Here is a 14,208-nt window from a genome sequence, read left to right on the forward strand (position 1 = left end):
TTTTGTTATATATTTTTTCCACCCTCCCTAATTTGGGAAAAAAATCATTGCAAAACATCTATTTTGGTAATTATTTTTCAAATCACTCATTTTGATAAATAATTTTTCCACCAACACTCTTTTGATAAAAAACTCCCATAATTTGAATAATCTTTTATATAGCATGTAACTCGTTTAATGTGATTATAAAATCTTTATCAATGAATATAAAAAAGGGACGATACTAAAGAGACGCTACCTTCATATATGTATATCGTTGTCACATCACAATTGTCTCTAATGTCATATGGCACGTATAATCAGATTCAGATGAAAAATGATCATACATGACATATGACTTTGTCAGTAATCACACCATTAATTTATGTGTCAGTCAAACACATCATACGAATCATATTGTTTGGGGAACATCACATCATACGACCTATATGACCATTTTTCATCTGCCAATCGACCCGTCTTAACACTTTTTCATATCATATGATTTATTTGACTTAATCGGATATAACATAATAACATACAATATAACATAATATTGCAGGTCGAAATAATGCATATAATAAATTTAACTATGTACAAAATTACATGTTACTTTCCTATTTATTCCCATAACAATACTATACCTTGCCATCAAACACGGGTCCTAAGTGAATTACGAATCAAACCAATGTGTGTACAACTGTACATGACAAAGAATCATCTATCGAAATGTCTGTTACAAATATCAATGAGACAAGTTAACCTTCGACAACCACAACAACCTATTCTTATCGAGTTTTAAATAAAAAAAAAAACTAATAAAACTATAAGGCTAGAGGATGTGGTTTAAAGTCTTATGGGATTTATTACGCCACGTAAGCGCCACATAAGTAGGGGGCTTTATCCCTAATTTACACGGTGTAGAATAACGCCATTTGTAAAACCACTTTTTAACTTTATTAAAAAAAGATAAATAAAAAAATTTGATTGGTTGATGAAGGTGGGGCCCTTGATTTCTTCCTCTAGCGCTCGCTATTTCTTTGGCGTAAGCCAAGAATAACGCCCCTTTAACGGAGGCGGGTGGTGTAGGATGTCAAAGGGCGCTAATCTGTTGAGGTGGCGGGGGACACACACCCCCTCCGGCCTAGCAGTACTCTAAATTCAAAAAAATAGTAACGAAAGTATAAAAAAAGAGAAATTTATAATTTTATAATCACATCATCATCTAGTATTTTTAATATTTTAAAAAGTTAGTAGATATTATATATTTCTTTATTATTATTATATAATATAGACTTTTGGGTTTCCTTCGTGCACTTGTTTTCTTTCAAAGTTTTCTTTGGAAGAAAGATAAACAAACACACACACGAGTACGTACTCCCTACACTATAAAATCTCACCGTCATACCGATTTATATCGATATCGTCACCGGCTACAACATACAATCCGATCAACTTTTATACGATAATCGTTCGACCGAATTTTGGTTTTTTGTTTGTGCGTTTTTTCTAGGGCTTTTGGCGCTTCATTGTCTTCACATGGCTTCTTCATCAATTGTGATCAAGGTTCGTTCTTTCATGCTTTTGATTGCTTTAATTTTGCATTTGCATGTTTTAAAATTGCTCCGATTGTGCTATTATGCGCTAGTTTTTTAGTGTTTTGATATATTTTGTCCTGTTTTGTTGTGTAATTCGTTGAATGTTTGTATTTTTTGGATGATTGTGAGGAACAATTATGTGAATATAGAGAAAAAAAGGATATCTGATGTTGTTTGAACTTTGAAGCTAGGGTTAGGGTTTGTTTTATTTTATTTTTGGGTTTTGTATTTTTGACGATGATGATCATTTAGTATTTTTGATATATGCTTATGGTTTTCATATGTTTGTTGTATGGTTTTTTATTATTTATTTTTATATTTATTATAGCAAGAAATTTTCAGTGTAACTTTTATAAATTCAAGCTTGTAAGTTGTAACCAATTTTTATGCGAAAAGAAGAATTTTTTATGTTTTGGATGATTGTTAAGAACAATTATGTGAATAGAGAAAAATGGTTGTCTGATGCTGTTTGAAGCTAGGGTTAGTGTTAGGGTTAGGGTTTTGGTTTGGGATTTTTTGTTTTGTCCAAGGGTTATTTTTTGTAAATCTTTGGGTTAAAACTTATAAATAAAATTGTGAAATTATTAATGCTGTACAGGTTATCTGAATTTGTTATGTTGTGATTAGTTCGTTGTAGAGTGTATTTCGCCGGGCTTTTAATATCAGCACTACGCTATTAAATCTTGTCATCTTGATATATACATGTGGTAATTTTTGCAGGTTAAGTTTGGGGAAACACTTCGGCGTCTCAATGCTTCTATCAAAGACAAGAAACTTGCTCTTGACATGGATTTGTTGGAGGATAAGATTCGGAGCCTGTTTAACCTCGGTTCCGGTGTTGAGTTCACCATGACTTACGTTGACGAAGATGGTGACGACGTTACTCTTGCTGATGATAGTGACCTTCATGATGTTGTACAACAATCTCTGAATCCATTGCGAATTACTGTGAACTTAAAAGGTAGCAGCAAGTTCAACGGATCAAGTGGCATTTCCACTCATTCCACTCCCGTGAGTTCACCACAAAATCCACATCCATTTCAAACCTTGAACGCCGGAGTTTCTGAAATCTTGAAGTCTATTCCCGAGCCATTTCTTGAAGCTCTTGCAAAGCTGCCGCTTGAGTTGGCGTCTAAAGCATCGTCGTCCTCTGCTCCTGCGGTTGCTGAGCTTGTGGAAAAGATGAAGACTGTGTACTTGAATGAGATTTTACCCTCTATGGCTACCCCAAGCGTGCACCCTACTACTGGTGGTCCACCAAATACAAACTCTGAATCGGCTACTGGTAAAAACAGTAAGGTTCAGGTGAACCCTGAAGCTGGAGGCTCAAACACAAAGAAGAAAGAAAAGCAAGTTGAAAAGGTTACTGTTGGTGCTACTGGTAAAAACAGTAAGGAGCAGGTGAACCCTGAAGCGGGAGGCTCAAACACAAAGAAGAAAGAAAAGCAAGTTGAAAAGGTTACTGTTGGTGAAGGGTCTACTGGCAAAAATAAGAAAACTACTGATGGTGTTGAGAAAAATGAAGATCGATGCTCTGAGAAGAAGGATGATTCTTTGAATGAGCCTTTGAAGCATGGCATTTTTGGTCCTTTTGCGGCTTGTGGGGGTTGGTATGCTCAGAACGCTACTGATATTAACAAAAATACTAATGCTTCTGGCAGCTTTTTGTATGAGCCTTCGAAGCATGGCTTTCTTGGTCCTTCTTTCGCGCCTCATGGGGGTTGGAATGCTCAGAACGCTACTGATATTAACAAAAATACTAATGCTTTTGGCAGCTCTTTGTATGAGCCTTCGAAGCATGGCTTTCTTGGTCCTTCCGCGGCTCATGGGGGTTGGTATGCTCAGAATGCTACTGATATTAACAAAAATACTAATGCTTCTGGCAGCTCTTTCGGCTTGGCTCAGGGAACGTTGAATGCGACTAATCAATGTCCGTTTTCCGGGATGCCGTTAATGACCGACTCTGATTCACATCTTCCTCGTTCTCGCAGTTCTCATTCGAAGAGATATAATGGTGCTAATAGTAACACGGGCAATGTATTCCACAGGGGTATTATTTGCGATGGTTGTGGAGTTCACCCGATAACCGGCCCAAGATTTAGGTCAAAAGTGTAAGAAATCTTGAATTTAATTTTGCTAATCTTTTTGTATGCATGTTTATTTTACTGAACTTGTATTTGTCTTTTGCAGCAAATTTGATTATGATCTGTGCAGTATTTGCTTTGCGGAAATGGGAAATGCTACTGACTACATCAGAATGGATCACCCAACGAACAGTTTTAGCCATCATCTTTTGTCTTCGAAGGGGTTCTATGATCCCGTATGTAGTCTTTGAAATACACTGTATTCAATCATATATGGTTTACCGTTTATTTTGTGATTTTAAGTTATTGTTAAATTTTGTATATTCTGTGATTTTACAGTCTCTTCGTATTCCACCACTCGGAACTCCTGGATCAAATCCATCTCTGTCAAAGCTCGATAGCCAGTTCGTACTTGATGTCAATGTTCTTGATGGGACCGTCATGGCTCCACATACTGCATTCACTAAAATATGGAGGATGAGGAACAATGGTTCTATCGTCTGGCCATACGGCTCGCAGTTTCAGTGGATTGGTGGAGATCGTTTAAGCAGTTCACGTTCTGTTAATGTTGAGGTTTGTACCTTATTTTGTCTTAGTTTGAAAATTTCAAATATAGTCTCTTAGCTTTTGCCTTTTGTCAGATCCCGGTGCATGGGCTGCCTGTGGACAAGGAAATTGACGTTGCAGTTGATTTTACGGCTCCTGAAATCCCGGGTCGTTATGTTTCTTACTGGCGGATGTCGTCTCCATCTGGAGAGAAGTTTGGGCAATGGGTTTGGGTCGTAATCCAGGTAATTAAGTTTTTTTTGGGTAAACAGGTAATTAAGTTTAAGGAGAACGTACACAAAAATAAGCATGAAAAAGTATTATATTTGACCATACTCGTTTCCTAAAAGAATTTATGTTGAAACGTGAATTGATATCGTTTACGTTGAAATGTGACACGTACATTAAAATGTGAAAATGTAGACCAACTGAAAACGTACATAAAATAAGCATGAAAACACGTTATATTTGATCTGACTCGTTTCTGGACAAATTTATGTCAAAACGTGATTCATACCGACACGTACATAAAAATAACGTCAGAAAATAAGTTCTTTAATATTAAGCTAAATAAGGTATACACGGGGGGGCAAATATGAAATATCGAACATAAGGGGTGAAAATGACAATTTCTGAAGTTTAGGGGCTGGTTTTTGTCAATTTAATAAGTTAAGGTCCTGTTTGTCTTTTTGTCAAAGTTTGAGGTTCTTTTTTTGGCCTTTTATCGGCCTTCTTCAAGATATAGATAATTATACTAATGCTTAGACGTCAAGTGTTAATAAACTTTTTTTATCCTTCATGAAGGTTGATGCGTCTATGAAGAATTTGGGTGAAACCTCGATCAACCTGAACCTACCACCAGTCACGAGAGACCCGGAAATGGTTAATCAGGATAATCTGGTTGATAACGTCTTTTTAGGAAACAATACCATCACTGATTCTGCAAATACATCTGTTGATACGACACCTAAGGATCACTCTATGAACGTTCCTATTAATGACTCGTTGATTACTGATAATGATGGAGTGTCAAGCACCATCGCTACTCTTTCCACTCCACCCGAGACTGCTAGCGTTTCAGCATTTAGTCCTGCAGAAGTGAGGACCGCTTTAGGTTTGGATAGTGAACCAATTGGTAACCCTACAGTAGACATCTCTGTAATGCCGCCTATTACGAGTAGTGGTGCAGCATCACTGCCCACGGCGGTAGTTCAGCGACCATCGGGTTCTGGTAGTGAAGTGGTAACTGATGACAAGGAGCAGGCTCTTGTGAAGGAGCTGGAGGCGATGGGATTCAAGAATCTGGATTTGAACAAGGAGATCTTGAGGACTAACAATTACGATTTGGATAAATCTATCGATGATCTTTGTGGTATTCTAGAGTGGGATCCAATTCTTGATGAGCTGCGGGAAATGGTGAGTTTGTAATCTGGTTTTAAGCTTTAAATGTTGTCGGTAATTTTGTTTTTGACGAGTGGTGTGTTTGGTAGGGTTTCGTAGACGATGAAGCAAACAGGAGGCTGTTGAAGAAGAACAATGGAAGTATCAAGGGCGTGGTCATGGATCTCATCAGTGAGGAGAAGGCGTAATCTAAGAACTCGTATTTGGATAAAAGCTTCTATTTCTATCTATCTATATATATTATAAATGTGGGGAAGACTTGAGTGTGTGTGTGTGTGTAGTGTTGCGCGTTTGTGTGGGCGCGGGTGTGGGTCTTTTATACTCTTTTAAGTTGGTTGTTGAATAACAATGGTTTTACAGGGTTGATGCCGTGGTTGTACAACCCTGGTTCTTGCGTTGTGCTTAATATAAAATGACTTTATGGTTATACAACCCTGGTTCTTGCTTTAAAACACATTCAATATTATGTTGGGAAATTAGAATGCAACGGATGATATGAGAGGCATGTGGTCACTTTTGGATCGATTTATTTCTGTGATTCTCTTGAAAAATCCAATCGGATACAACTTAGATGGCTTTATTTCTGTGGTTCTCTTGAAAAATCCAATCGGATACAACTTAGATTTGAGATAAGAACTAGTATGCGATTTTAGAGTCAAAAAGTTATGAACGAGAGAGTAGAGGGGTGTTTGGGATTCCATTTCAAACCATTTTATTGACTTTTACGAAAAGTTATAAGGAGTTTGCAAAAGTCATATTCTCTTAACTTTTCAAAAACTCCTTAACGTTTTCAAAAAGTCATAAGGAGGGGCAAAAGTCCCTATGCCCAACACCTTTTTAACGTATAAAAGTTAATAAGTCAATAAGGAGTTTCAATAAACAATCCCAAACATGCCCTAAATGATCAAGGGGGCGTTGTCCCCTTGGAACCCCCATTGATTAGGTGTATCGTCCGAAAAACTTTGAACTATAACAATTCAACACAAGCGTGCACTTTCGCGTCGCGTAACTTGTTTGATGCGTGTTACAATTCATTTAAATCACCAAATCAATACCAATTACAATTCCAGCATATTAGTTTCAAATGATGTGTAGGTCTCTAAACATCATATACATTTTAAAATATAAGACTATAAGTTATAAGCAAGGCCAAGAAGAAGCTAAAGCCTAAAGAAGAAGGTCCTTCAAAATGTAGATTATGTAGATTGAAGTTTCTTTTTATTAGGCTAAAAAGACCAAGACCTAAGAGGCTGATCAAGAATGGGCCCGAAAAATTTACGAGACGCTATCAATTTCATAAAGAGAAATTAAATGCCTACCACTAAACCATCTCTTTTTGATATTCGAAAGTTGCATATTCTCAGTATAATTATATGCCTTTGGTTACATCGTTGATCATCTTACATAGTCCAGGATAGGAGCTCGTGGAGACGTAGAATTAAGATTAAGGACTTTAGGGGAGTGTACATAGGTGTGTTATGTTGTTAGACGCTTAGGTTTTTCCTACTTTCGTGGTTGCATGATACTATATTGTTTGACTGTTCTACCTTTTCACCACTTCTGCTTTTTGGTAGATGTCTATTTATATATGTTTAGTCTATTTGGTTTTGAGCTGAGGGTCTCTTTGGAAGCAGCCTTTTTATTCTTAGGGTTAGAGGTAAGGTTTGTCTACATCCCACTCTCCCTAGACTCTACAAATGACCTTGCTATTTGGAGGATTTACTAGGTACGGTTGTTGTTGTTGATCATCTCACATGGCCTTAATTTTACCATCTTAATGTTTCCTAAGGGAATAACTGAAGGTCACATGATTTGCTGCCGCATTTGTTGTCTTGTTTACTTTACTTTCTGCCTATATAAAAGATGATAAGTTAGTTTTAGAGTTGAATGCCATTTTAGTTGTCGTGGTTTGCGTCATTTTGCCAGTTTAGTCAAAAAGTTTCATTTTTCACCTGTGGGTCCAAAAAGGTTTCACTGTTGCCATTTTAGTCCACTAGGTTAACTTCATCCATTTTTTCTGTTAACGAGAAGAGCAATTCGGTCATTTTATATGGCCGAATTGCCCTTCTAGTTAACAGAATTACATATAAAATGACCGAATTGCCCTTCTCGTTAACAAAAAAAAGGATGACAGTGGACTAAAATAGCAACAGTGAGATCTTTTTGGTCCCACAGGCGAAAAATAAAACCTTTGGACTAAACATGCAAAATGGGTCAAACCACAGGGATTAAAACTGCATTTAACTCGTTATTTTTATATAGTACTGTGATACCAAGGCAAGGAGAGAAGAAGCATTACATTACAATCGAAAGGTATCAAATGCCTATAGTTTTGCCATTGTATCAAGGGAGCTTTTACACAACAATTCATCATTTGAGTGTATGTCCAATCTACAGGCTGCTTATGCTGCAGCTAAAAGGTTCCTTTTTCTGCTTCAACCAGTGCTATTAATGGCTTTTATCGACGTATCACAAGGTGAAAAACATGTAGTTTTCAAACCCATGTGGTTTTTTCCTAACAAAAAATGCCATATCAACTTGTAAATCAAGATATACTCGATATAGATATTTTTTTAACCACCACAACGCAAAACTCACAGCCTTAAAGTGGTTAAAAGCGGAAACCATTTAACGTTAGATCTGAACTAGAGGGAATCAGGCGCTTACCATTGCGCCACCCCTTGAAGGGTATGATATAGATGTTGTCCCTTCTATAATGATGAGATATGAATGTTGTTCAATAAACTCTATTCAAACATAATCTAGTCTAAAAGAAACAAACACTTGGGGTACACAGGCAAAATGTGGAATAAAGAATATTGAGTTCACCAATAATCATTGCAGGAACATGACCCGTTTTTAAAATGGTGAAACCGAATTCGATCCCTAACGATAATCTCTCTATGATAAACCTTCGAAATCATTTTTGTTGCATTGTGGCAATCGGTACACACCCTTAAATTCTTCGAGATTCTTATAGGGGTACCAACAGAAGTCTTAATAAGCCCAAACGCAATCGCCAGTTTTTCACTGTGATGAAACACCGACGTTTCTTTATCATATTCTTCGGCTTCCAATCTTGCATCTGATATATTCGGCACATAGCCAGCCGACTTTATTTTCTTCATCATTTTTTCGGTTTCTTCGTAAATTTTCTTCGATTCAGGATGTGCGTTATCTTCCGAAAAAAACTCGTGAATGACCCCGTTTACCTCGATTGAGCTACAACCGGGAGTCTTTTTAATACCCTTTTGTTTCATCTCACTTCTAACCCTAATTGCATCTTCTAACCTACCAACCGACGAATATATACTCGCTAGAAGTAAATAGTCCCCACTGTGTAGAGGTTCCAAATTCGTTATCTGCTTGATTGACCGTTCACCGATCGTAACATTTTTATGAACTTTGCATGATGCCAATAATGTTCTCCAAATAACCGCATTCGGTTTTATAGGCATGTTTTGTATAAACTCATACGCATCCTCCAACAATCCCGCTCGACCAAGTATGTCAACCATGCAACCGTAATGCTCGATTCTTGGTTCGATATTAAAATCTCGACTCATACTCACAAACAACGCACGACCCTTGTCAACCAGACCCGCGTGACTGCAAGCACAAAGAACACCGATGAAAGTGATAACGTTTGGTTTTATACGGTTCGAAAGCATAAGATCGAAGTATTTGAGAGCTTTATTTCCTTGTCCGTTGCTTGCGAGACCTTGAATGAGCACACTCCACGATAACACGTTTTTCCTAGGCATGTGTTCGAAGACTTCAATTAGATTCTCAGTCGAGCCACATTTTGCATAGAAAACTAATAATGCGGTTCCTAATGTTACTGTAAGCGGTAGCTTTTTCTTCTTTACGTAGAAATGCACCCATTTACCAGTTGCTAGAGCTCCAAGTTCAGCGCATGAAGAAAGCACACTGACCATCGTAACCTCGTTCGGTTCCACATTAGCCTTTTGCATATCATGAAACAAAGAAAGCGCTTCTTTGCATCTACTCGCTTGGTTGTAACCAGATATCATCGCACTCCACGCAACCACATCCCTTCGCGGCATCTGATCAAACAAACTCCTAGCCATATCCACACGCCCGCACTTCGCATACATATCAACAAGAGCAGTAACCAAAGTAACATTCCTTTTACCCCCATTCGCGTCTACATACTCCTTAATCCACTCCCCCATTTCCAAATCCCCGACCCTCCCACACGCCGTCAAAACACTAACCAACGTAACCTCATCAAACTTAGCATCCACTTCCAACATGTAACGAAACAACTCCACCGCCTCTTTCCAATACCCGCTCTTCGTATACCCCGAAAAAAGCGCATTCCACGTAAAAACATCTCGTTCAGACATTTCATCAAACACCTGGCGTGCAACCCGAACCTCCCCACAACTCCCATACATATTAATCAAACTATTAACAACAAACCCACAACACCCAAAACCCATCTTCACCGACAGCCCATGAATCTGTTTCCCCTCATCCAAACATCGTAATCTCGCACAAGCTTTCAGCACACAAGAAAATGTAAACTCATCAGGCTGAACTAAATCTTCCAACATTTTCTTAAATAAAACAATAGCTTCATGATAACAATTGTTCAAAGTGAGTCCCCTTATCATGACATTGTAGGCAGATGAATTGGGTTCGTTTAAATTCTTGAAAACGGATACGGCGTAATCGATTGGTTGATGACGTATGATGACGGCAGCGGATTCGAGAAAGTTTTCGGCGACTGATGGGTGGTTTAAGAAGCGGGTTTTGATGAGATGGGCGTGAATTTGATTGAGGTCTTTTATGGTTCTGCATTGTTGAAGAATTAGAGGTTTTGGGTTGAGTGGGAATTGAGTGATTATTATGGGTTTTGTGGTGGTTGGTTTGGTGGGTGAGATGGGTGCAGCAACCGCCATCATCGTTTCTTGTTTCGATCTCACACGTTGTGATGCAATACAATACTCGAGAGGCTATTCGGACTTCAGTTCAATTTCTCACTTCAAAAATTAAGAGGGTGTCTGGGAGCCATGGCATTATATCAATATAGTCTCGTGGCATCTTCGAGACAGGATAATGTTTTAAGATCATTAGGTTCTTGGTTTGATTCCTACAACGGGTGAGGAGGGAGGGGGGGGGGGTTTCAAATTTATTGGGTTTCCTTCTGAATTTGTATATAGGCATTATAGCCTAGTGGAGATGGATATGATCGGGTGGTTCCGCTAGTGGCATGATGATACACAAATGGTTTTTTTGTTTGATTTTCCACCCATAACAATGGGTCGTATTTATCTCGCTTTTTGCTGATGACACGCTTATTATTGGTGAATGGTCGATCAAGAGTGGTAGGAATTTGGCTCGTCTTCTCAGGAATTTCAACCTTCTTTCTAGGCTGAAAATAAACTTGCAGAAATCAAACTTGCATGACATCGGGTTCCAAAAAGTGAAATTAACATGTTGGTGGCGGTCTTACATTGCAAAGCATGAGCGAGCCCTTTTATATATCTTTGATAAAGGTTGGGTGGATCTTCTGAATTTGATTTATGATTTGCAAAATGTCAGCTTCAAAGGTGTCCCGAATAGATGGATGTGGCTCGGTGATGATTCGGAGAGGTTCTTTGTGGCTTCGGTAAAGAGAATGCTCTATCAACCTATTCCTTTGTAGAGTTGACGTGTTATTGATTGGAATTCTTGGGTCCAAAGGTTAGTATGTTTGGATGGACGAGTGATGCTTTAATCAAAAGGATAGTTTCTAGGATAGATGTTTGCTACCTGTTTTTGTCAACAGACGAGTCAGTTGATCACCTTTCACCTCTTGCTATGTTGCTTCGATCGTCTAGTAAAACATTAGCAAGTGGTGCAACCTATCTCCGATTTATGCTTTTCCCATTCATGATCTTTTGAATTGCACGACATCTCGAAGCAACGTCTTAAAAGGAGGTTGGTTCAATATGTGGTTCCCTGTTGGATATTATGGAAAGCTTGAAACAATTTGGTGTTTAACCATGAGTCGATCAAGATTGAAAACATTCTTGTAGGAATCAAGTCTTTTGAGTTACTTGTGGATCAAAGATCTAAGTCTAAAATAACAATAAAAGTGAACTGCAATATTACACCCTCTGCTTTGGGGTGGTTGGCAACTTTGCACCCTATTTCAAAAGATTTTCCATATCACACCCTGTGTTTCCTGGATTGCTTCAATGTTAAACCTTTTGTTAAATGGGCGTTTGTATCAACGATAGTTTTGGGGAAAAGACTATTATACCCTTCCAGTATTCTTTTAAACCTAATTTTATCCCCAATTCATCGTCATCATCCATCGTCCGCAATTCAACGAAGCTCTGTAATTCATCTTCTTCATCGACAATGTCTGCATCTTCTTCAAGTGTGTATCGTTCAAAGGCTAAGTCTAGGAAGTCCGAACCATCCGACATCATGTGTGCTTGTGGTGGGCAAACCGAGTTCAAGTATTCTGGATCGAAGTATGTGTTTGTGTTAAAATTACCATAATATCCCTGGGGCAAACGTTGTTACAAATGACCATTTAACAGAAGGTTTAACATTGAGGCAATCCTGAAAATACAGGGTGTAATCTGGCAAATCTTTTGAAATAAGATGTAAAGTTGCCAACCACCCCAAACTTATAGTTTACCCCAATAACTAGTTTAATACCCGTCCGGTGGACGAGTATTTTAATATCATAATAATATAGCTACTCACCTTTGCATTCTAAAAAAACTATATTTGTTTAAGATCAACTTACAACTCAGTTTGACTTATGAGTAATAACAATGACCGAGTTCATGAAAAGAAACATAAAACAACGAAAATCAGTAACTAATGAACTACTAAACGTTTAAAGTGTTTCATACAACTTAAAATGAAAATATAAATATGAAAAAAGTAATTAATGAGCTACCAAAACGTAAAAGTGTGTCATACAACTTCAAATGAAAGTATCAACACTCATATATGGTAGCAAGGGGGCAACATGTGGCATGGTTTAAATGTTCTTATGTGATAATATATCCCACCATGCCAAGATAGGTTCACCCTTGGTGAAGCATTCTCAAAAGTCTTTATGCGAGGGTATTTAAATACATGGCAAATGTAAAAAAGACAAATGTGCTCCTGAATTTACTCAAATGATTGGTTTTCTAATCTTACCAAAACCTAGGCCGTTGAGCATGCCAACCCTGCATGGAAATAAAAATGGAATCAGATGTGAATTTAGTTGGTGATTATGATATAAAGTTGAAGAATTTGGAGTTGCAGATTGACTCGCAAGCCGTTTTGGTATTAAGTATACTTTTTTTATTAGTGCAACTTTTATATAAGACTATTAAGTATACATATAACTTTTAATGTTTTTGTTATTACATTAGAAAATATGTAGATGGAGTGTGTCTTTTAAAAAAGTTATTTACTTTTGAAGGTTTTTGAATTTTCTTAATAAAATGGTTCTTTACTTGCAAATACCACTAACTCAACTAATTTAGGAGAAAGTGGGTGTCGCAACCACCGATCACAAATCCCCGAGAACGGGCGGCCGCGAGCCAGTTTTGGTGGTATCACGTTATTTGTCTAATTTGGCAGCGGAATTTACATCAGGACCGTAGTTAGGAAATATTTTATCAGAGTAAAATACCACATTTCCATATCATTAAACACATGGGTAAAACTCAAGTTTTCAGTACACACAATTTCATAGGAATAAATCCTATTTTATTTAATAAAAACATCTATTTTATTCTTAGGTAACTTTATTGCCACTTTTCCAAGCCTTCAGTGCTGTCCAGTTGGCTTCTATTTGGTTTTCACATTTTGTTACCTGAAACGCGTTTTAAAACATTTTGTCAGTGGGAAATACTGGTGAGTGAATCCCAGTTTAATCAAGTTTAAGTAAAAACCATTTCACAGTATTGAGGGCGATCTCGCAATTACATTTGTTTCCAAGTTATATCAATTATCACCCGTGGTACTGTCGTACTCAACTTGTGGAAATGTTACTCCTTGACCAGGTGGTAACAAATTTTGTATACAAAACCCCAACATACCCACGATAATTGTATTGTCACACCCCAACCGATGAAGGAATCATCGGGGCGCGGCACTGAGCGAAACAGATTGTCCAGAAGTTTCCACAACAACTATTATTACAAATTCAGTTAAGTGATACGTCCCATACCGTATCCCAAATAAATAAACAAGTTATCATAGAATACAACTAAACAAATAGTACTGTTTCGACAACTCAGATTTAATTTATTACAAACCAAATGTTTAAAAGTACGGCCCAGAGTCATTAAGACTCGTCCGGACAAGATCTACAAACAACTAATGCCATAGATTCTTAATCGAACAGCTCCAACGGCTCCATGGCTATGGTTTATTCGCTCCTAGAGACCCCTAGGTAGGCTACGACCTACAACTGCTAGATGGGCTCTAAAGCTTTATTATTGCCCCGCTTTCCTAGAAAGTAAGCATCCTAATTACCTGTCACATACGTTAAAATAAAGTCAATACATAAAATGTAAAGGTGAGCACACAAATTTGATAATATCATATAGAGTTCGAATAGTTTACGCATA

At 37.7% G+C, this 14,208-nt stretch overlaps 2 protein-coding genes across 3 annotated transcripts; one reads left to right on the top strand and one right to left on the bottom strand.

Moving 5' to 3' along the window:
- The first annotated feature begins 1,291 nt into the window (after positions 1–1,291).
- LOC110916396 (protein JOKA2) lies at positions 1,292–6,040 on the top strand. 2 transcript variants are annotated; one of them, XM_022161148.2, is made up of 8 exons: positions 1,292–1,545; positions 2,298–2,901; positions 2,998–3,688; positions 3,768–3,897; positions 4,001–4,234; positions 4,303–4,452; positions 5,012–5,623; positions 5,698–6,040. In XM_022161148.2, the coding sequence occupies exons 1-8, from the start codon at positions 1,519–1,521 to the stop codon at positions 5,794–5,796; spliced, it is 2,547 nt and encodes an 848-aa protein (XP_022016840.1). In that variant the 5' UTR covers positions 1,292–1,518; the 3' UTR covers positions 5,797–6,040. The 2 variants fall into 2 exon arrangements, with proteins under 2 accessions (XP_022016840.1, XP_022016839.1); XM_022161147.2 differs by having other exon boundaries at positions 2,298–3,688.
- Positions 6,041–8,242: 2,202 nt separating this feature from the next.
- Positions 8,243–10,692, bottom strand: LOC110916599 (pentatricopeptide repeat-containing protein At1g08070, chloroplastic). The gene has a single exon (XM_022161303.2). The coding sequence runs from the start codon at positions 10,537–10,539 to the stop codon at positions 8,434–8,436; it is 2,106 nt and encodes a 701-aa protein (XP_022016995.1). The 5' UTR covers positions 10,540–10,692; the 3' UTR covers positions 8,243–8,433.
- Positions 10,693–14,208: the final 3,516 nt, after the last annotated feature.

Source organism: Helianthus annuus, chromosome 16, assembly GCF_002127325.2.
Source record: "Helianthus annuus cultivar XRQ/B chromosome 16, HanXRQr2.0-SUNRISE, whole genome shotgun sequence".
NCBI lineage: Eukaryota > Viridiplantae > Streptophyta > Magnoliopsida > Asterales > Asteraceae > Helianthus > Helianthus annuus.

What these genes read in the sequence shown, in the direction of transcription:
- LOC110916396 (XM_022161147.2), top strand. Translation starts at nt 1,519, where the DNA reads ATGGCTTCTTCATCAATTGTGATCAAG. An exon ending in CGAAGGGGTTCTATGATCCC is followed by an intron (nt 3,898 to 4,000) that starts GTATGTAGTCTT and finishes GTGATTTTACAG; the next exon opens with TCTCTTCGTATTCCACCACT. An exon ending in GGGTTTGGGTCGTAATCCAG is followed by an intron (nt 4,453 to 5,011) that starts GTAATTAAGTTT and finishes TCCTTCATGAAG; the next exon opens with GTTGATGCGTCTATGAAGAA.
- LOC110916599 (XM_022161303.2), bottom strand. Translation starts at nt 10,539, where the DNA reads ATGATGGCGGTTGCTGCACCCATCTCACCCACCAAACCAACCACCACA.